Below are 23,600 nucleotides of genomic sequence, written 5' to 3'. Positions count from 1 at the left end.
GTTAGATTAGGTGCACAATAGGGTTCGAGTTCCTATGAGAATCTAATGTGGCTGCTGATCTGACAGGAGGTGGAGCTCAGGTGGTATTGCTCGCTTGCCTGCTGCTCACCTTCTGCTGTGTGGCTTGATTCTTAACAGACCACTGTTACTGGTCTGTGGCCTGGGGTTTGGGGACCCCTCTGTGGAGGATATCATCACTCCTAGTCTATGTTAATTATTGAGGGGTTATCATTTACTGCCTTTTGGTAATTTGTATTTTTTCTGTGAATTACCTGTTCGTGTTCTTTATTCATTTTTCTAAAGGGCATTGATCTTTTTCTGTACTGATTCACGAGGACTTAAGCCTGTATCTATGATGCAGTTGTTTTCCCAGTCTTTGGAGCTGGCAGATGGTAAGTTTTGCTTTTGCTTTCTTTAACGTTCAGAAAAGTGTAAGGTGCAGTGCTTGAGCATGCAATTTGTGGAGATCCTTCTTCTAAAGAGATGTCTGGTGGTCAGATTTGATACATATTAACTTTGGGAGGGTATGATCAAATTTAAAAATGGAAAAAGTTGAATGTGTAGGTTAAGAATATGTATATAAGCGTTTCATTAAAAGTTTTTATGATTAAAATATAAATGGAAAATCTGAAACAAATGTTTACATTAATTAATTTAAGGCACACATGTTTACAGCCATTACCCAGGTCAGGAGATAGAACCTTGCAAGCTATACCTTGAAGCTGTTCAAGTCTTTCTCCCAGTTACAGTCTTCATAAGAGTAAGTACTGTCCTGACCCAGTGTGAATCTTTAATTGTATTGTTTTGTTTCATTTGGTATGTCTTTTAAGTTTTTTTTGAATCTGTAGGTTCTTCCCCCTACCTCTCTCTTGTTTTTCCTTTGCAAAATATTTGTTGATGAAATTAGATCGTTTGTCATGCAGAGTTTTCCAAAGTTTGGATTTTGTTGATGGTTTCCACATGGTGTGATTTAAGGTATTTCTTTGACTTCTACACTGCATTTCCCAAGAATTGGTAATTGGCTCTAGAAGCTTAGATTCAGGTTTGTTTGTGTAGGCAACACTAATCGGTGGTGGTGTATGCTTCCACCAGGAGGCACATAATGTCTCATATTCTCCTTTTGTGATGTTAGCAGCCTTGCTGTTCAATTCTTATTTATTGGGGTTACAATGTGATATTTTAATTCTTCTTCTTCTTCTTCTTATTTTTTTTTTGAGATGGAGTCTCGCTCTGTTGCCCAGGCTGGAGTGCAGTGGCGCGATCTCGGCTCACTCCAAGCTCTGCCTCCCGGGTTCACGCCATTCTCCTGCCTCAGCCTCCCGAGTAGCTGGGACTGCAGGCGCCTGCCACCATGCCCGGCTAATTGTTTGGTATTTTTAGTAGAGATGGGGTTTCACCGTGTTAGCCAGGATGGTCTCAATCTCGTGACCTTGTGATCTGCCCGCCTCGGCCTCCCAAAATGCTGGGATTACTGGGATTACAGTCGTGAGCCACCGCACCCGGCCATTATTTCTTTTTTTGTGTGTATGTGTCACCCAGGGTGGAGTGCAGTGGCGCGATCTCTGGCTCAATACAGCCTCCACCTCCCGGATTCAAGCAGTTCTTATGCCTCAGCCTCTCGAGTAGCTGGGATTACGGGCACCCACCACCACACCCGGTTATTTTTCTGTTTTTGTGTTTTTAGTAGAGACAGAGTTTCACCATATTGGCCAGGCTGGTCTCAAACTCCTGACCTCGTGATCCTCCCGCCTCGGCCTCCCAAAGTGCTGGGATTACAGGCTTGAGCCACTGCGCCCGACCCTCATTATTTTTTTTTTATTAGCTAGAATATTTCTATAAAGAGACATGTTATCTATGTTACGTTTTACTATAATTCGTAGAGGGAAGGTAGAATAATTCTTACAGTTTATTTACCTATTTTCAAAATACAGCTGGTTCCTTGGCATCCTCCAAAAATAACTTTAATTTTTAAAGTATTATGAACTTATGGAAACACATTCTATTTAAATTGACAAATAATAATTGTGTATATTTATGGGTATAATGTAATGTTTTAGTCTTTGTACACATTGGAGATTCAGTCAAGCTTATTAAAATAACCATCACCTTACCAACTTATTTTTTTTGGTAAGAATATTAAAAATAGTCCTTTTTAGCAATTTTGAAACACAATACGTTATTATTAACTGTTGTCACCATGCAATGCAATAGATCACTAAAACTTGATTCCTCCAGTCTGAGACTTTGTATCCTTTGAACAACGTTTGTTTCCCTATCTCTCCCCTTCCCCTCAGTTTCTAGTAACCATTTTTCTACTCTTTTTCTATGAGATTGGCTTTTTTAGATTACACATACAAGCGAGATCTTTTTTTTTTGTCTTTTTTGTGCCTTATTTCACTTAGTGTAATGGAATAATCATTCTTTTATGTGTTTTGATCTACAGTTATTAGCCCTATTAATGCTCAAAATGCCCTATCTTTGGCCAGTGGAACTCTCTTCAAGGATCTGGAGTCCTTTTGATAGTTGTAGTAGTCTTTGATAACTTCCTGGTATGGCAAGATGTTTCAGGTTCATTTTGTATATTTCCTACCCTGTATCTGGAATCATCTATTTTTCCAACAAGCCATGTTTCTTTTAGCATGAAATGGTACTTCGAGACCGTAATTTGGGCTTTCAGAATACTTGTTACTACTGCCTTGGTCATTGCTTCTGGGGGAAAATTGTATGTGTGTTTGTGTGGTGTCTGTATGTGTTTATAAAAAGTACCTCACAGAGTTACAGTGCGGGAAGTTAAAGTGACAGGGATGGGGCTGGGTGCAGTGGCTTACGCTTGTAATCCCAGCACTTTGGGAGGCCGAGGTGAGTGGATCACCTCAGGTCAGGAGTTCGAGACCAGCCTGACCAACGTGGTGAAACCCCGTCTCTACTGAAAATACAAAAATTAGCCAGGTGTGGTGGTGGGTGCCTGTAATTCCAGCTACTTGGGAGGCTGAGGCAGGAGAATCGCTAGAACCCGGGAGGTGGAGGTTGCAGTGAGCTGACATTGCACCATTGCACTCTAGCCTGGGTGACAGGGCAAGATTCCGTCTCAAAAAACAAAAATGGTTAAGATGGGCCGTGCGCAGTGGCGCATGCCTGTAATCCCAGCACTTTGAGAGGTTGAGGTGGGTAGATCACGAGGTCAGCAGTTCAAGACCAGCCTGGCCAAGATGGTGAAACCCCGTCTCTACTAAAGATACAAAAATTAGCTGGGCATGGTGGTGGGCGCCTGTAATCCCAGCTACTCGGGAGGCTGAGGCAGAGAATTGCTTGAACCTGGGAGGTAGAGGTTGCAGTGAGCTGAGATTGTGCCATTGCACTCCAGCCTGGGCGACAGAGCGAGACTCTGTCTTAAAAAAAAAAAAAAAAAAGTTAAGATGGTAAACTTCATGTATATTTTGCCACAATAAAAAAATGAAAAATAAAGTGCCTTATGATTTTACATTGACAATTCAGATAGAAATGTATTTATTTATTTTTTTGAGAACAAGATCTCACTCCGTTGCCCAGGCTAGAGTGCAGTGGCCTGATCATGGCTCGTTGCAGTCTCAAACTCCTGGGCTCAAGTGATCCTCCTGCCTCAGCCTCCCAAGTAGCTAGGACTACAAGCATGTGACACCATGCCTAGCTAATTTTTAAATTTTTTGTAGAGATTGAGTCTCACTATATTGCCCAGGCTGGTCTTGAACTCCTGGCCTCAAGTGATCCTCCTGTCTTAGCTTCCCAAAGTGCTGGGATTTTAGGTGTGAGCCACCCCACTCAACCCTCAAATTCAAATTTACAATTTATAGGATTTTTCTGTCTTCTACTTTTCCATATCAAGAATGATGGAAATTACTGACAATAAAATATCACAGTTATTCATTTGCTTCCACATATGACATTCTCAAAATAATAGTATTAGCACTATACCAGCAATTTGATTACTTAAAAATGAGTTTTTAATAAGACTTTTTTATATGCTTGCTCCGTTCGCCTCCGCCACCACCCTTTTTGTAGTTGGGCTACATCTACATTGTAAGAATATGTATTCATTATATACTTTAATCTTTTCCTTTTAACCCTTCCTTTAGTCTCAGCTCTTCAGGTAAATACCTATTTAGTGCTCATCACCATTCCCAGTGTCACTGCCTGGCCATCATTTTGATTGCCTTGCTCATTTGTTAGATTCTTCAGAAAGGGTTTGTGAGAATAATAGTCTTGAATTTTTGTATGCTGATGGCAGTTTATCTGTAGCCTTTTATTTGAAAGTATGTCTGGATAAAATTCTTTTTTTTTGAGATGGGAGTCTCACTCTGTCGCCCAGGCTGGAGTGCAGTGGTGCGATCTTGGCTCACTGCAACCTCTGCCTCCCAGGTTCAAGCGATTCCCCCACCTCAGCCTCTCGAGTAGCTGGGATTACAGACATGTGCCACCATGCCCGGGTAATTTTTGTATTTTTAGTAGAGACCATGTTTTACCATGTTGGCCAGGCTGGTCTCGAACGCCTGACTTTGTGATCCGCCTGCCTCGGCCTCCCAAAATGCTGGGATTACAGGCGTGAGCCACTGTGCCCAGCCAATAAAATTCTTAAGTCACATTTTCTTTGGGTAACCAAAGTATGTTCTTAGCATAAAACATTGCTGTCAAACAATACTAGGATTATAATATGATAATGATTTTCTTTCTCTCATAATTGCCTTGTTGTTTTTGCCTGGATGCTCATGGGATATTTTCTCTCCGGTATTTTTCCAATGTTACTAGAGTGTGTTTTTGTCTTGGTTGTTCTGGATCAGTATTCCGAAGTACATGGTGTGATCTTTCAACAATGTAGTGTTGACCATTTTTTAATTCTCAATTTCAGGAAAATTAAAATATTTAGTCTTCTGTTCACTTGTTCAGGTTTTCCTTTTGAGGGACTCATCTTCCATCTTTGTGTTTTGCTGGGGTTTTTTCCTCTATTTCTTACTGATCTTTAAACATTTGTCCCCTTTTTCTCTTCTCTTTCTCTGAAGGCATTATTGTGGTTTATTCACTGGAAATGATCTTTCCACATGACTCATCTTTTCTGAAATTATCTTAGATTTTTTTTTCCTGAGTTTTAATACCTGATTTCTGAGTCTTTCTGGTTTCCGTTTGTATTATTCATATTCCAGGTCATTTTCTTGATATATTTTATTTTAGCTCATTCTGAGGTACTGACTTATAGTTCTCACTGGTTTTGTGGGCATAGCTTTCTGGTGTGCTTTTGTTGTCTGTAGGGATTATATTTGTTCCTTATACTTTTTTTTTTTTTTTTGAGATGGGGTTTCACTCTGTTGCGCAGCCTGCAGTGACTTGATTTCCTGGGTTCCAGCGATCCTCCCACCTCAGCCTCTTGAGTAGTTGGGACCATAGGCGTGCACCACCAAGCCTGGCTAATTTTTTGGTATTTCTTGTAGAGAAGGGGTCTTGCCATGTTACCCAGGCTAGTCTTGAACTCCTGGGCTTAAGCGATCCACCTGCCTCAGCCTCGCAAAGTGCTGGGATTACAGGTGTGAGCCATTGCACTCGGCCTCTTTTTTCTTATAACTACTTTGTATGGGATCTAACCCAAGATTATCTTCTGTTACTCCTTTTTACATGAAATTGCCTTTCCTGTTCTTTTAGAAGAGAAAGACTTGAGTTGGAGTAGCTTAACTTTAGCCTCTCCCTCTTCTGTTTTGTGGAGTGAAAAGACCTGTATCTGCTCCCCTCATATACTTTTAACTGAATCTTATTTTTCATCCTTGCTCTTGTCCTGCTCAATTTGGATTCTATTTCCCATAGTTTCTCCTTAGCATGGGGTTTTGAGAGTTCACAGCCCTCATCAGCCCTTTCCTCCTTCATCATGGACTTCACACACTTGCCCACTAGGAGAAGAAGAAAACTCTTCCATGCCCAGCTGCTGCTGTCCTGCTTGTCCTCTGAGCTTTCCTGGTGATTTTGCAAGGTCATGGGGCCATCACATGCTGTGTTGCTTCCTTCTACTTCTCTTGTACAGATGGTGATTTCAAATTGGTCTTGGTGGTGGTGGTGGCATATCCCCGACACACTTGCATATTTTGGAGTTTGTGGAGATACCTTTGTATCTAGTTTTATTGTGGATGTTTACTGTGTTTTTCTCGTGTGTGTGTGTGTGTGTGTGTGTGTGTGTGTGTGTGTGTGTGTGTGTGTGTGTGTGTGTGTGTGTGTGTGTGTGTGTGTGTGTGTGTGTGTGTGTGTGTGTGTGTGTGTGTGTGTGTGTGTGTGTGTGTGTGTGTGTGTGTGTGTGTGTGTGTCCTGGGTGTGTTAGTGGGGATATGGGGAGAATAGAAAACTATGCCAGTGTTCCTGGCATCTTGCTTGAATCCACTGGGATAGCCCCCAGTAGTTTTTAGTTTGTATATAGTCTGGTTAAATTGTGAGTCTATTGCTTTGTAGATTCTGAATTTAGCTTCATGCTTAGAAGAGCTTATTCACTTTATGATTAAAGCAATATATTTAGGTTTTTTGGAATTGTTTTTGTTTTTGTTTCCTTTCTTGCTTTTAAATCTTTGACCCCTCTGGAATTTTATTTTGATGTCAGGGATTTTGTTGCAAATGGGCTAGCTTTTTCCTCTCTTCAAAATACCTAGCCAATTTTCTCAACACCAGTTATTGAATATCTTGAATGATCGGTATGTGTGGTGTTTTGTTTTTGTTTTGTTGCTGCTGATTTAAAATGCCCCTTTTTTGTTGAATTTGGAATTACTATATATTTGGGTCTGTGTTCTAGTGGTCTGCCTGTCTAGTTCTATAGTAGAGGAGCCACCATTTTAATTATTACAGATTTCTGATAATATTTTAATACCAGTTCCCCTCTTACTCTGCCTTTTCAAATTTCTTGTGGCTATTTTTGTGTGTTTATCCCACCAGATGGACTTTAGGATAATTTTGTCAGGTTAAAGAATTTGAGATTATGATTGGACTTATATTTATAAATTAGTTTGGGGAGAACTGAGATCTTTATAGTATTGAGTCATCCTGTTCAAGAAGCTATACATATATTTACCCCCCTTTTTTTAGTTATCTCTTATGTCCCTTAATAGAGTTTTATAATATTTTTAGGTCTTGGCCAGTTCTTGCTAAGAATAAATTTATATTTTCAGTTGCTGGCATTCATAATAGAGTATTTCTCCCATGGTATATTCTAACTGGTTATTATTTACAGAAAAGCTGGTGGTGGCTCACGCCTGTAATCCCAGCACTTTGGAAGGCCGAGGTGGGCGGATCACGAGGTCAGGAGATCGAGACCATCCTGGCCAACATGGTGAAACCCCGTCTCTACTAAAAATACAAAAATTAGCTGGGTGTGGTGGCATGTGCCTGTAGTCCCAGCTACTTGGGAGGCCGAGGCAGGAGAATGGCGTGAACCTGTAAGGTGGAGGTTGCAGTGAGCTGAGATCGCGCCACTGCATTCCAGCCTGGGTAACAAGAGCGAGACTCCATCTCAAAAAAAAAAAAAAAAAAAGGCTGGCCGGGCACGTTGGCTCGCGCCTGTAATCCCAGCACTCTGGGAGGCCAAGGCAGGTGTATCACGAGGTCAGGAGATTGAGACCATCCTGGCTAACATGGTGAAACCCTGTCTCTACTAAAAATACAAAAAATTAGTTGGGCGTGGTGGCAGGCGCCTGTAGTCGTAGCTACTCAGGAGGCTGAGGCAGGAGAATGGTGTGAACCTGGGAGGCGGAGCTTGCAGTGAGCTGAGATGGCGCCACTGCACTCCATCCTGAGCGACACAGCGAGACTCTGTCTCAAAAAAAACAACAAAAAAAGGCTGTTGTTTTGGTGAATGTTAATTTTTGTGGCCACCATACTGAATTCTACTATTTTAATAGTTCTTCAATGGGAACTTTTGTGTTTATATGTACTCAAGTTTTGTCATGTGCAAATCATAATACTTTTGCTTTTGTTATTTATAGCTGTTTTTTAGAATTTTACATAATTGGGCCTGGTACAGTGGCTCACACCTGTAATCCCAGCATTTTGGGAGGCTAAGGTGGGAAGATCACCTGAGAGGAGTTCAAGACCAGCAACATAGAGAGGCCCTGTCTCTACAAAAAATAAAATAAAATTTTACCTAATTATATTGGCTTATACCTCCAGAACATTGCTTTTCAACAATCATACTTTTGAGCATCCTGGGCATATTCCTGACGAATGGGAATGTTTCTGGAGTTCCTCCATTAGAGCATGATGTAGGCTTTAGTGTCTGTTGACATCATTCCTTCATTCAGACAGAGTTTCGCTCGTCACCCAGGCTGGAATGCAGTGGCACGATTTCGGCTCACTGCAACCTCCACCTCTCGGGTTCAAGCGATTCTCCTGCCTCAGCCTCCCGATTAGCTGGGATTACAGGCGTCTGCCACCACGCCCTGCTGATTTTTGTATTTTTAGTAGAGATAGGGGGTTTCACCTTGTTGGCCAGGCTGGTCTCAAACTCCTGACCTCAGGTGATCCACCCGCCTCGGCCTCTCAAAGTGCTGGGATTACAGGTGTGAGCCACTGTACCCAGCCTGTGGACATCTTTCATGATGATTCTTTTTCTCTTTTGTCCTGTTAATGTAACGTACTACATCTATAGATTCTTAATTTCAAACTGTTCACATATTCCTGGAATTAACATCAGTTGTGCATATTTTCTTTAATGTACTGCAGAATTCTATTGGCTAACATTTAATCAGGATTTTTCAAGTTCATCTTCAATGTCACTTAGATGTCTACAATTTTATTTGACTTGTTGCTTCTAATGTGGCTTTGGTTTGGTAAGGTGATTGTTTTAGTTTTACTTCTACCAGATCTGTATTAATCTCATTAAGTTTTCTTATTGCTCTTTTGAACTTGTGCTGCTTAGAAGCCATGTTTACTTAAGTACATTGAGAATACAAAACAGTTTGTATTTAGAATTTTCTTTTCCCGAGTCATCTTCCAAATTATATATTTACTTCTTTTTTTTTTTTTTTTTGAGACAGTCTTGCTCTGTCACCAGTCTGGAGTGCAGTGGCGCGATCCTCAGTTCACTGCAAGCGCCGCCTCCTGGGTTCAAGTGATTCTACTGCCTCAGCCTCCTGAGTAGCTGGGACTACAGGCGCGTGCCACCATGCCTAGCTAATTTTTGTATTTTTAGTAGCGACGGGGTTTCACCATGTTGGCCAGGATGGTCTCGATCTCTTGACCTCGTGATCCGTCCGCCTTGGCCTCCCAAAGTGCTGGGATTACAGGCATGAGCCACCGCGTCCGGCCTCCAAATTATATTTTTTATCTGCCTTTTGCATAATTGTATTTCACTCCTTGTATTCTCCTCCCTTCTCTTCACCAGTTCTGAATTCATAAGTAGGACCCTTGTTGAATTTGATTGTTTAGTGGGGATAAGTGAATTCTACTACGCCTGCCATTTGCCCAAGATTGATCAGTAGTGGATCCTTTATAGCTCTCTGTGTTTAAGCATTATTCAAATCATCTCTTAGGACAAGAGAAGGAAGTTGGGGACTAGCTGATTTTAATCTGAGATACCCAGCTGTCTTGAAGGGATCAGGAGGCTGTGTGGAGTGATGGTGGCCATGGCATTTATGGGGTGAGGGTGAGCTGGGGCAGCTAATCTCTTACTGAATCAGTTAACTGCAGGATCCTGTTTGGTGGGGGCTCCCCTCAAATCTGGCCTGCCACCCCTGACCTCAAGTGATCCTCCTGCCTTGGCCTCCCAAACTGCTGGGATTACAGGAGTGTGCCACTGTGCCCAGCCTGGTTTTAGATCTTACACATGGTATGTAGTTTTCCATTTCATATAATGGGTTTGTGGCTATTTCCATTTTAAAACTACCAGAGTTTCCCTCTGTATTTGTTCATTTCACTGGGTTTCGAGGAGGGGAATTATGCAAACAAGCACTCTGTCTTCTAGGAAAAAGCTCTACCCAAGTAGGGGCAGGGAACCAATCAATTTCAATTTTGAGAAGTGTATAGAAAATCAGGCAGGCAACAGCTCGAATGTCCAGAGCAACTCTGTGGTATTGAATGGGGCCAAAATGATGACAAATGGCTTTCATAGGAGATGTCTAGGTAAAGAACTGGTATGGACTGGGGATTAGGATGCTGTGACCAGCAGAAACAGACCTGAAGTGGGGAGGGTGCTGGGTGAAGCAGAGTTCCTCCCGTCTGAGGCCAGGTCACATGCTGGGTCCTGTTCTGAGATTCCTGCAAGAAGCCATCTTGCCTTTTTCCTTGGGTTACTGTAGGTTGGTATCTCCATCTTAAAACCAGGGCACCTAAATAAAGTAGATGCTTTTTTTTTTTTTTTTTTTTTTTTTTTTGAGATGGAGTCTCGCTGTGTTGCCCAGGCTGAAGTGCAGTGGCACGATCTCTGCTCACTGCAAGCTCCGCCTCCAGGGTTCACGCCATTCTCCTGCCTCAGCCTCCCAAGTAGCTGGGACTACAGGCGCCCGCCATGACGCCTGGCTAATTTTTTTTTTTTTTTTGTAGTTTTTGTAGAGATGGGGTTTCACCGTGTTAGCCAGGGTGGTCTCAATCTCCTGACCTCGTGATCTGCCTGTCTCAGCCTCCCAAAGTGCTGGGATTACAGGCATGAGCCACCACGCCCAGCCAAGTTGATGCTTTTTATTGAGCTCTGTGAGGTAGGATCCCAGATCATCCAAGTAGGAGGGGGAAGGTGAATGGGTAGGGTTTTTGAGAAAAAGAACATTATTGTGAAAAATGAGAGAAAAAACTGACAAGGAAACAAGTGCTGAGTGGCAGCGAGGGTCCAGTTAAGGCTGGAAACCGTGAATTTACAGCAGCAGTGTTGTGTCTAGTTGTGGGATTTTTCTGTAGGAATAGGGTTATAGGAACCAAGATGCTGGCTATTTGGAAGGGTCCAGGATCGCCTGGTAAGACACAACAGTGGGGCAAGGGATCTAAGCCTGTGGGCTTGGCAGAGTTTGCTGTGCTACGCTAGGGTTCTTCTAGTCTGAGAAGGGAATGGAAGGGTGGAGTTCTGATAGGGAGAAAACTGTCAAGGGCTTTTTCAAAGTGAAGACGTGGGAGGAAGTGACCAGGAGGCTGGGAGCGTGTGGTAAAATAGTAGGTTGTTCAATTGTAAGAAAGATTTAGAGGTGGAAAAGTTTTGGATTGTGTCAAGATTGTGAGTGTGGCCTGGAAAAGGGCGGCTAATTTGAGTTCTATTGCCTTTGTACCTCTGACTCATTTAGGTGACAATAAACATTTCTCATCTCAATATTACTCAATTAACAGCAAAAAGAGAAAAAAAAATCAAGTAGTAAGCAGAGTGTTTATTTTTTTAAAATTACTTAAAAAAGTTTGTTTACAGAGATGTGGATTTATATAACTTGGTGACAACATTTTTAAAATGTACAGGCTATTTCATATTATTGCACTTACTCTTTAATATATAAGGCATTTTACTTTACATAAATAAAGGATAATGTATAATATCATACAAAGTTATGGTGCCAATTAAGTCAACCATCAAATTCAATGAGATGTGTGGGAAGATGGAAATGAAACCCAGCCTACTTTAATCTTCATGGTATATTCTTGCAACTACGATTTACTTGTTATAACACGTATTTACCCTCATAGCTTATTGTGAATGACTGACCAGTTAAAAAAAAAAGAAACAATGACAGTTTTAGTAGGACAATACCATTAGTGTTCACTTCAGAAAGTGTGGGAATTTATTAGGCTAATTAGAAATACTAGTCATGCCTTGAACACTGAAGACAAATAAATAGCTTTCTATCTTAGGGTCAAAGACAGTTTAGCTTTTGCTTCTTCCCTTAAATTTCAACTGTTGTTGGTGAGGGAAACCTTCTGGCAAGATGTAGTAGCAGTGGCTGATGACTTTAGCATAGTGTATGTGGTAAGCCAGAGGTCTACCCTTGTACTCCAGATATGAGGATTAAGGACTTGCAGAAGGAGACCGTTCCATTTGCTCCACATTGCACAAGGAATTCCTGTCTGTTCACACAGGGCTGTGCGTTTCTTATTATTAGGCACAGCTGTAAGAGTGGAGGCAAAAAAGCAGTTTTCAGTGTTGACTTGATTTAGGCAAGAAAGCAGAAACCACAAAACTGACCCCAGAGACTGAAAAAACAATCAATCATGCATGCACCTTGCACTGACTTCCTACAGTATCCTACATGTAACTGTAGTGAAAAGTAGAAGTAAAATCAATAAGACCTTTCTAACTAACTCATGTACTATATTTTCCTTTGTATTGCCGGTTGATGAGAAATCTGGACTCAGACAAGCCAGCTATTTCTCTCTCATCTGAAGGACCTCTCTAGGCCGACTTCAAAGATGTTTAGTGGGATTGGTCATTCAGAAAAATGATGTACAAAGCTGATGGCTAAAGCCCCTCCATGAATCTGGGGGTCATAGCCATAGACTCAAGCTGTAGGTTATTTAAAGAAGTATCATCTCCAACATAAAATCTTAGTGTCATGCACACAGGTATGGCAAATGCACTCTCCACTCATATTGTTAGGGCTCAACGGGTTGGTTTGTGCCACTGAAGACCTGGCTTGTAACTATATTTCTGCTCCTTTACCTTGACTCACCCTGTTTCTCCTCCTCCTTATGACCCGATGAGAGTTTGGAATTTACCTAAGAAAATAAGGGTACATCACGAGGGGAGAAAAGCCAGCTATGTGACGATGAACGGAATATCCAATCGGAATAGCTACTGGGAAGCAGCTCATGCCACCAGAGGAGGAGTGGCCAGAGTGAGTTTCCCAAGCAGCGTGAGTCACGACAGTCTTCTGTAGGAAAACATTTTTGGCAAAAGGAGGAAATTGCAAAGCGGGAAAACGAAAACAGCAAAAACTGAAGTCACTGCAGTTGTCATTATACTAGGTCAAGAAAAGAGATCCAATACTTAGAATGTTACATTTCTTAAACATGTTGGGAAAGAGGAAAAAAACCAACCAGTCTCCTAAAAGGATTCCATTAAGCTCCTCTATTTGGATTGTACATACATTGTCTATAAATCCAAGGACACTTAGAAAGATACTTGATTGATTTCTAAAAATTTAGTTTAAATTCATGGTTGGAGTGCATAAAATACAGAAATGGAAACCCAGTGACTGTGATATTTTTGTCTGCTCTTGTACTGACCAGTCTTGAATTCCAGCACTTACCAAGACAGGTTCAAAAACTAGTTGTAAGGTGCTTTTAGATGTTGACGTTTCTGCTCCCTCTAAGCAGTGAAGCTCATGCCTATTTAAAGAAGTGCTATTCTGTAAAACAGCCTTATGGCTTACACTTTTGAGATAGAAAATGATCAATGCTTCATGGTGATCAATAACCTATTGAGTTGAACTTTGCATACGTACATTATACATTACACTCACTAAAAAATACTCTATTTTGCTTTTTCATTTTTGGACAATTCCTGAGCTCGGCCTAACAGATCATAATTCATTTTTTTAAGTCTTACTCTCTTTTCAGGGTAACATATACAGACCTACAGCTCCTCCTTCCATCGAATGTGCCTAAAAGCATTCTGTCATTTACTTACAAAATCATATAAAATGATGATTGATAGTCCTCTTAGGTGTGACATTTGTGTCTCCCTCAGACTTTTAGTTCCCTAATCACCAGGATTGGGTATGTTGGGAGAGCTGGCAAGAAGGAAGCAAAGGTCTAGCTGAGTGTTTCAAATAAAGAAGGGTGTGTCACATCTTGTATCCCCATCAGTAAACATAAAGGTAGGGGACAGGCACTGGAACGAATGAACCCTCCCGGCCTGGGTGATCCAGGTGGAAGGCTTCTGGAGTTAATTTCATTGCTGTTGCACATACAGTTAAGTCAGGCTTCATGTGTAAGCACACGCTTGGAGATTTTTATAGTCTGTGTCTATACCAGTGTTGGCCATTTCAAGAACCTGTGGTTTAAGAAGTCACTCTGATTTGCTAAAGAAAGAAGAGAACTGAGAAAATGATTCTTGTTAAAATTCATGAAGAATTCCTCTGCTTTCTAATTAATAACTGCACAGGTCCTTCTGGGACAGACTTCATAATATTCCAGGCATCAAAGTGCATGAGCCCAACCAGAGGTTTCCCATTAATAGCAAGAATTTCATCTCCAGCTTCTATTATTCCAGCTTGTTCAGCTGCACCACCTGCGAGAATAAACACAGAATAATAGCTTGGCAGTTTTATAGTATTCAAAAATCCTAAGTAAACTAAAAACTTTTAAGTGATAAAAATATCTAAATAATATATTATTGAATAGAGAAATATTTCTTAGAACACAAAAAGCATATATCCATAAAAATAAACTGGTCTACAGAAAACAGTGCAACTCTAGCCCTCCCGCCGCCCCTCCAATACAAAAAATTAGCCGGGTGCAGTGGCGGGCACCTGTAGTCCCAGCTACTCAGGAGGCTGAGGCAGGAGAATGGCATGAACCTGGGAGGCGGAGCTTGCAGTGAGCCGAGATTGAGCCACTGCACTCCAGCCTGGGCGACAGAGCGAGACTCCGTCTCAAACAAAAAAAAAAAAACAAAAAAAAAAACAAACTGACAAGGGGAAGATATTCTCTATGTATTTAATCAACAAATGGTTAACATCCAGACTAAAGAGCTAAAAGTCCACGAGAATAACACAAAATAAAGTTGGGGTAAGGAAATCAACAGCTGAAATCCAAACAGCCAGTAAACACAGAAAAGCAGGCTCAACTTTTTTTGTTGTTGAGACAGGGCCTCACTCTGTCACCCAGGCTGGAGTGCAGTGGTACAGTTTTGGCTTGCTGCAGCCTCTGCCTCACTGGGCTCAAGTGATCCTCTCACCTCAGCCTTCAGAGTAGCTGCGACCACAGGCATACACCACCACGCACAGCTATTTTTTTATATTTCTGGTAGAGATGGGGTCTTGCCATGTTGCCTAGGCTGTCAGCTTCTAATTGTTAACAGATACTGGCTGATACATGCAAGTTCTGAGAATCAGTGATTATGTGCTCATTAGTGACCATGGAGACTACTTACAGAGTTTAGCATGTTCACATTATAGCTTTGTCTAGCTTTCTATGAGCTTTGAAAAAAATGCAAGTGTAAACCCTCCATTTACGTTCTCACACATATACTTCTAAAGGTACACCAGCTATGGAGGCATCTTATGGAAAAAAATGGCATTGAAAGAAAAAGTCCCAAGTGTGAAAATAAAAATTTTCTCAGAAATTTTGATTAGACCTCAAATGACTGAGCAGATGTATCGATTTCATCCTAAATCACTGAAAGTCGTTATTGAAATTATTGAAATAAATATTATGTGATAAAAATACAGCTTGGAAGAAATCCAACCCACCCAAGGACAAAAACATTTTCTGTGGTAAATGATAGAGGCAGTTACATTAGAAGAGAGACCTCACCAATATCAGCCCTGTAGTGGGCCCCAGGAAAATGATTTGGTCCCTAGTCCTTGCTTTTCTTGAGATACATTTTTGGAAGGACCAAAGAACCAATTATATTTGTGTTAACATAGTACCCAATGTTCTATTCTAGCATATTAACTGAAGGCCTTCGGGTTATGTGAAACAAAAGAATTTTGTGAGTGTTCAGCTGGGCCTCAAGACATGGGAGGTTCCAGGCAACCAGAACAGCCTGACGCACACTGAAGGAGCAATCAGACTGGGTTTGGTCTCAAATCTGTGACTTCAGGCAAGTTACAGATTTCTCTAAACTTCAGTTTTCTCATCTGCAAAATGGTGATGATATCTGTCTTGTTATCTTACTAGGTTGTTAGAAGGACTGAATGAGATGAAGTGGAGCAAAGTCTTCTAGGACAGGGGTCCTCAACCCTTGGGCTGCAGACTGGTGGCAGGAGGGCTGCACAGCAGGTGAGCAGTGGGTGAGTGAGCAAAGCTTCCTCTATTTACAGCCTCTCACCATCACTCACATTACCACCTGAGCTCTGCCTCCTGTCAGATCAGCAGCAGCATTAGATTCTCACGTGAGCGTGAACCCTATTGTGAACCGTACATGCGAGGGATCTAGGTTGCGTGTTCCTTATGAGAATCTAACACCTGATGATCTGTCATGGTCTCCCATCACCCCCAGATGGGATGCCTAGTTGCAAGAAAACAAGCTCAGGGCTCCCACAGATTCTACATGATGGTGAGTTTATAATTATTTCGTTATATATTAAAATGTAATAAAGTACACAATAAACGTAATGCATCTGAATCATCCCAAAACCATCCCCCACCCAAACCCTCCCCATGGAAAAACTGTCTTCCACAAAACCAGTCCCTGGTGCCAAAAAGCTCGGGGACTGCTCCTTTAGGAAACATTCAGTGTTGTACAAAACAGAGGTTTGCCAGCTTTTGGACTTTTTACACAAGAGAGAAATAAATTCTTTCGTTTAAACCACTGCTATTTTGGATTTCCTATTACATGAGGCCAAACTGAATCTTAACAGATTTGAGCAGGATATGTCTCTCTCTCCATATACTCATAGATTTTTAAAAAATGTCCTTTAGAAAGCTTTTATGCTTTTTCCCAAAAAAGGTCTTGCATAGCTTTTGTTTAACACATTCTTAGGTTCCTTATGCTTATGATGAATTGGTGTCATACAGTGAACAATCTGCATTTGGCTTTTTTTTCATTCAACACTGTTTTTGAGCTGGTCCCAGTTTACAGAGAGAGAGATGTAATTTATTTTTTCAGCTGCTATTTAGCTTTCCTTTATATGAATATATTTTATTCTGCTACAGATAGAAATTTAAATTGTTTCATAGCTTCCATTTTCGTAAGCACTGCTAAAATTTTCCTTAAAGATTAACCAGTAGATACTTGCGTGAGAAAAAAAATGAGTGTTTTCCTTTCTCCACCTCCTTGCCAACACATCATAGTATGAGATTTTTTATTTTTGGCCAACTTGATAGATTAAAAGAATGATTTATAATATTTCTAATTTTCATCCAATACATTTAAGTTTGAGCATCTTCCTGTGTTTCTTGGCCACCTAGGTTTTAACTTCTGTCCATTTTCTATTGCTTTCTTTACCTAAATTTTCTCTCTTGTAGTTTTCTTACTGAATTATATAGTTCTGCATATATTCTGGATTTTTTTTTTTTTTTTTTTTTTTGGAGATAAGGTCTCCCTCTGTCACCCAGGCTGGAGTGCTGTGGCACAACCATGGCTCACTGCAGCCTCGACCTCCTAGGCTCAAATGATTCTCCCACCTCAGCCTCCTGAGTAGCTGGTACTATAGGTGCGTGCCACCACACCCGAGTAATTTCTGTATTTTTTATAGAGATGGAGTCTCGTCATGTGGCCCAGACTGGTCTTGAACTCCTGGGCTCAAGTGATCTGCCCACCTTGGTCTCCAAAGTGCCGGGATTACAGGTGTGAGCCATGGTACCCTGCCTATTCTGGATATCAACCCTTTGTTTATTAAATATATTGTAAATATCTTCTAATCACTTATTTTTGAATTTGCTTATAAATTTTGCCATATAATGAACATTTTATATGTTTTTTTGTTTTTCAGATGGAGCCTTCTCTGACCCCAGGCTGGAGTGCAGTGGTGCAGTCCTGGCTCACTGCAACCTCCGCCTCCTGGGTTCAAGTGACTCTCCTGCCTCAGCCTCCTGAGTAGCTGGAATTACAGGCATGCGCCACAATGCCCAACTAACATTTATATTTTTAGTAGAGACGGGGTTTCACCATGTTGGCCAGGCTGGTCTCTAATTCCTGACCTCAGGTGATCCGCCCACCTCGGGCTGCTTAGGAGGCTGAGGCGCCAGACTCACTTGAACCTGGGAGGCAGAGATTGCAGTGAGCAGAGATTGTGACACTGCACTCCAGCCTGGGTGACAGATCAAGACTCTGTTTTAAAAAAAAAATTCTTATTCAAATGCTTGTTCTGTAATAGACTTAAGAAATCAGTTTTGCTGTATTGTTTTCTAATGCTTGAGCTAAAAGACACAGGAAAACAAAATGAACAGAAAACCTGTACTCCTGAAATTTGTATGAAATACGAGGTAAGAAGGTGAATCCTGACCTCAAGTGATTCGCCTGCCTTAGCCTCCCAAAGTGCTGGGATTATAGGCATGAGCCACCATGCCCGGCCAGATAATGAAATCTTTAGACTCACTAGTTTCCAAAGGTGGGATCTGCCGTATCATACTCAGAAATACTTGAATGGCTTTCCCCAAGAACAAAACCACGGGCTTGCACACGAGAGTGTCTAAAGCGCTAGTCTGTGGGACTGACACTTCTCTTCTTCTTTATCCATTTCCACAGCAGTTTTCACGGATTTGTGGCCAGATGCTAAAGACAAAGGCTGAGAAGTTATCCAGGACGTCATATTCTTGCTTTGCTGGAGACAGATCTGAAGGATGTCATCTGTCCTGTGACTTCTTCTAGTATGGGGTCCCGAAGCCTGGCCTCCCCAGCCGATGTGCTGCTTTAGTCAGCGTCTGCCCTGGTCCTTCAGTTCGCAGGCTCACATGCTTTTTTGGGTTGTGTCTCTTTGGACTGCAGAGGCTACGTGTCCTGTGACCAACCACGGAGGCGGCCACTCCCCCTCTCCTCAGGAGTGTCTTAAAATACCTCCATTTTAGCTACCCTATTGAATGACAGGTTAGCTGGGTGCTGCGTTTTCAGGTGATGGACATTTTCCCTCAGTCCTCTGAAGGCGTTGCTGGCTCCAGGCATTGATGCCGCCACTCTGATTGTTGTACGCAGTGAGCAAACTAGAATTTTCTCCTGGCTTTTTAGATTTTCTTCTTTATATTCTGAAACTTTATTATATCAAGGTTTGGATTTTATTTTTTTTGGAGACGGTCCTACTCTGTCATCTAGGCTGGAGTGCAATGGTGCAGTCCTGCTCACTGCAGCCTCCAAGTCCAGGGCTCAAGTGATCCTTCCGTGATCCTTCTGCCTCAGCCTCCTAAGTAGGTGGGATCACAGATGTGCACCACTCTGCCTGGCTAACAAGGCTTGTTTTTTGTTTGTTTGTTTTAAATAAATTCAGACTGTTTTGCCCCTTGATGAGTTTTTCATTCTGCATAGTCCTGTCATTTTTTCAGTTCTGGAAAATTCTTAGTCATGATTTCTGCAACTGTTTCCTCTCATTCTGTTTTTTCCTTCTGGAACTCTTTCTCTCATTACCTTTTTGTAATCATCTCTATTTCCCTATACCGCATTTTTTAACGGTTTCTTCTGTTCTATTTTTACAAATTCTATCTTCACATGGATTTAGTCTACTTTTTACTTTTATTCATTAACTTAAAAATATATTTAACTCCATTTTCACTAATGAGGGTATATGTGCATTTAGTTTTTACTTTTAAAGAGGCAGGGTCTTGCTCTGCTGTTCAGGCTGGTATTGAACTCCTGGGGCTCAAGCAGTCCAAGGAGCTGAGACTACAGGCATGCGCTACCACACCCAGCTTGCATTTTGTTTTTTTTACATATTTGCTTGCTCCTTCTGAATACCCTCTTTGGTCTTGTTTCATGGGTAACATTCCTGCCTCTGTCATGAATGGGGTGTCCTGTTTTTCGGGTCTGCTGGCAATGGATGTTGCCCTGTACCCTTCGTCTGAGAGCTTTCTGTTGTGAGGGCTCTTATAGTCGAGTTGCCACATGCTTGCCTGAGCCTAGTTCTCCTCCTGCTGCTGCTCTGTCAACTTGAACATTTGATGAGTCTGAGGTTTTCTCTTTACCCTGGTACCATAGGTTCACACATAACAGAGACCTGACTCCTGATTTATGCCTGTCTTCTGCTTGCTCCAGGGGTTGGGAGCAGGCAGCCTGTCGTGGCTGCCACTCGAGTAAAGCAGACCTGTTGTGACCACAGTTTACTGGCAAAAGAACAGGTCCCAGGCCTCTGCATCACAAGATGCCTCGCTCTGGCTGCCCACAGGGGTGCTGAGCCCCTGCTCCTGCGTGGGCACTGAGGCCCCAGCCTGCAGTGCACATTTCTTTCTCATCCTCCGCTTCCTCTGGGCCCCAAGGATGCAGCCCTGCTTACCACAGAGGCTTCGTTTCCACTTTTGATCCATAGGGGTTTTTTTTAAGTGTAACTATACATTTTTTTAAAGTTTTTTTTCTATTAACACTACAGGTCAAGAGTGGAGAGAGGTTTTGGGATTACTATGCAATTGTAGAAATATCTCAAGGTCATTAACTAGATGGTCATTTAAATAAACAACAATCCTTAGCTAAGAAGAACTGACCTTGTTACTTGCTGACCTACTTATTCTGTTACATACTGTAACTTTAAATGGGTTTCTGATCTATTTGCAAGTATAATTACATATCGATATTGTTCATACAATTATACTGTTATTAGTACAATTATGAGTTGTTAATCTAAGATTTTGAAAAACTGCCCAAGACCAAAACATGAATTATGCAAGTTGATGAAGAGATATATATTTACCAAGCATTTCAATAATATCTACTCCCCATCTTTTTTTTCCCACACAGGCTATGCTTGGACTGTATTCCTTTCTTGCAGTCTAGCATTTACAAGTCTAGTATTTTAAGTCAATGAGATCTTGGCCAGTATTAAGTACTCCTGACTGGCAAGTCTAGTGGTGTTATTTAGTGTGGTGTGTTCACATCAGAGAGACAGGGGCCCGGAGTAAGGAACTGCTGCAGTACAGGGGTCAGGGACAGACGCTCTGGGGCCAGACTGCCTGGGCTGGAGCCTGGTTCTGCCACTTACAGCTGTGTGACCCTATGTGCCTCAGTTTCTCCTTTTGTAAAATGGTTATCCCCATTTTACATGACACCCACCCGATAGAGTTGCCACGTGGATGGCATGAGTTAATACATGTCCATACAGAATAAACCTTGTATGTCACAAAGCATTAAAAACAGTTTAGATTTTTTGATTTCTAAATGGAAGGCATTTTTTTCATTGAGACATCCATGGAAAAATGACAGGTGAGAGAAGGCTGACTGAGTTGTCTAGGACATTACCTTTGTACACTCTTTTAATGACCAAGGGCCCATCTCCTGTCACAGATGATTTTCCCCCATCCAGACTCAGTCCCAGCCCAGCCGAGGTCTTCAGCACTTCAACACACAGAGCGTCGTGTACAGCCACACTTCTCCCTGCAGCGGCAGCGTGCACCAAGATAAAAATGACAGGGTTGTTCATCATGCTGCCTGTCCAAGTCCCCCAGGATGCATTGCCTCCAGCCCCATGTACTTCTGGCACACTCAAGTCCCATGTACTTCTGGCACACTCAAGTCCCATCTACCCTGGGGTACTTATAACAGCACTTGAGCCCAGTAGCACTGTTGGCCTCCCAACTCTGGGGCTGCCCTCCTGGCTGTGTTGCTGCTGTACTTGTATCCTTTGTTCTGTGTTTTCTGCAAGCATTGGCAAATGCTTTTATGCCCAAGCAGAAATCCCCAGAAAGCAAAGTGCTCTTGTTAAGCCCCCCACACCGGCTGTGCACTTCTCAGTGAGGACTGAAGTCACACTTGGGAACTCCAAATTTGATTTTCTGCCAACCCTGGCTGCTAATGGCAGCAGAACATCACTCTCTGGTACCAAGACTTGGCAGCACCAAAATGCCCAGCCTCATGTGAGACTGTTAGAATGGACTCCAAAGCCCCCAGGAACCCAGAGAGCTTCCTGCCTCCCAGCTCCTGCCACTCCTGCTCCTGCAAAGGGAAACCCTGCCCCTGACTATGGCTGTCTTCACAGACACACTCGCTGCCTCCACTGGCATCTTGCTCCACTGTGAGGAGATGGTTTCCATGGTGATGCCAGCTCTGTGTGCTGGTTTCGGGAAGGTGGGCTGGGTTTGAATCAGGATTGTAAACTTGCCTTGTACTTCCCTCCCTTGCCTGCCTATCAGCCAAGGACGTCAGAGTTGACTGCAAAGGCACACTTAGTTAATTGGGAGGCAGAGGAAGGACCACAGATGGATTAAACTGCCTGCTTCCTGTGTTCACTGTGTTCACTAGGGCTGAAGCCAAGCTAGTATTGTCTCCTTTGGACATAAAGGCCAGTCCATTGTCGTGGTTTAAAGAAGGCCACTCCACAGGGTCTGAAGGACATTTACTAACACTGGAGGGAGCATGATTTTTCAACAGGAAAATGGGTGTATTGCAGTGGCTCGAGTCTGGCTGCATACTGGAATCACCTGGGAATGTGAAACGGTGTCTGGCCCCCACTGCGACATTTCTGATTTAATTGAGCTGGGAATTTCCTGGGCATCAGGATTTTAAAAGCGTCCCATCGTCTCTACTGTGCAGCTTACTGCACCGGGCCCCCAGTTGGACGCTGTCAATGTATGGTATAGGACCAGGTAGACCTGGGTTAGGGAGACTAAAGAACAGGAAACTGAGCGAGGTTAAGCCCTCCAAGCGCTCAGCATTTGATTGCTCTGCAGGGTCTGCTTCAAGACCAGAGGCCCTGAAGTTGCTGCAGGAATACTGAGTGATTATAAATGACAGAAGGACCATCCAGATCTGAGTTCACGAGGCTTAAAAACTGGCAGCTGTGAGGATGAAGTGGTTTCCTTTGACAGTTTACAAGGATCCCACTGAAAATCCACCAAGTGGTCGAGACAGTTCTGGGGCAAAGGCAAGCATGACAAGATCTAATGACCAAGGTGTTTCCCTGTATTGGGGAGGGCCTCAGCCCTCTGGAAGAGGCAAAGTGAAATGACACAGAAGGAAGACTGGGGACATGACCACGGAGGCATCTGGACAAGAAGTGTTTCTCATTTGTTAAATGGAATCGGAGCCATTTTCAGCAAGGACTACAAACAGCTCAGGCTACAAGAAAGCCAAGTTGTAGAAAGGAATCCAGCTACCCTTATCAGGGAGAGATGTGGAGAAGGAACAAAAGGCCCCTCCCAGAAGGCAGTGCCTAACCCATACCTTCTGCTTTGCCCTCTCGAATAAAAAAAGACGTCACCCCTGAATGCCAACATGAACGGCACTCCAGACGTCTGCAGTATTTAACAGGGCATTAAACAGCCCACACTGCAGAAACAGACGCTGCATGTGGTTCTGAGGCTCTGAATATGGACGGCACATAGAAAATCTGTTTCTAAACCTCTTCCAGTGAGTTCGTGGTTGACTAAGGCTGCAGTTTCTGTTTTCAGACACAAAACACTCTTGCCCCCTCATTTTCTTCTGTTCTTCTAAAACAGGAAAGAATACAACCTTGCTGTTTCCCAAGGATAAATCTTAGTTCTGGAATTTCTCCTTCAACACAGTGTGCCCCATCACATAGTTTCCTGTTTTCCTTACCAGTCCTAACAAGAGGGTGTGAATATAAAAGAGATTCCTTTTTAGGACACTTAGGGAAACTGTTATGCAGTCGTTTTAAATCTTCCACAGTATAGCTTGAACTACTGGGGGGATTTTTCTAATTTTCTAATTTTTTTCTAATTTATTTGTAACACTGCTTTTGTAAGAAGCATCCAAACACTCTAGACTTCGCTACATTTAATTTTTCAGATCTAGAAGTTAGCTGTTATTTTCCTTCATGTTCAACCAGAATCTCCTCTTTCTGCAGTAGCTCACAGCCTGCTGGTTGTTGAAATGATCA

General features: G+C 42.4%; 1 protein-coding gene and 1 long non-coding RNA gene across 9 annotated transcripts in view; one reads left to right on the top strand and one right to left on the bottom strand.

Annotated features, from left to right (window-relative positions):
• Positions 1–258: 258 nt before the first annotated feature.
• LOC129036916 (uncharacterized) lies at positions 259–23,379 on the top strand. Of its 2 annotated transcripts, XR_008502684.2 has the most exons (5): positions 259–392; positions 676–760; positions 15,805–15,906; positions 17,325–17,416; positions 18,317–23,379. It is a non-coding gene; the product is annotated as an uncharacterized LOC129036916 (long non-coding RNA). The 2 variants fall into 2 exon arrangements; XR_008502685.2 differs by lacking the exons at positions 259–392; positions 676–760 and adding an exon at positions 12,683–12,794.
• PDZD2 (PDZ domain containing 2) overlaps positions 11,320–23,600 on the bottom strand; it is a 468,182-nt gene continuing 455,901 nt past the window's right edge. For all 7 annotated transcript variants that reach the window (XM_054488616.1, XM_054488615.1, XM_063664695.1 and 4 more), the window contains 2 exons: positions 21,005–21,139; positions 11,320–14,191 (listed from right to left, as the gene is read on the bottom strand). In XM_054488616.1, the coding sequence (XP_054344591.1) occupies positions 14,025–14,191; positions 21,005–21,139 (302 nt within the window). In that variant the 3' untranslated portion in view covers positions 11,320–14,024. The remainder of the gene's footprint in view (positions 14,192–21,004; positions 21,140–23,600) is intronic.

This window comes from Pongo pygmaeus, chromosome 4 (assembly GCF_028885625.2).
Source record: "Pongo pygmaeus isolate AG05252 chromosome 4, NHGRI_mPonPyg2-v2.0_pri, whole genome shotgun sequence".
Taxonomy (NCBI): domain Eukaryota; kingdom Metazoa; phylum Chordata; class Mammalia; order Primates; family Hominidae; genus Pongo; species Pongo pygmaeus.
The sequence above is the reverse complement of the archived record's forward strand: the minus strand, read 5'-3'. Positions and strand labels throughout refer to the sequence as shown.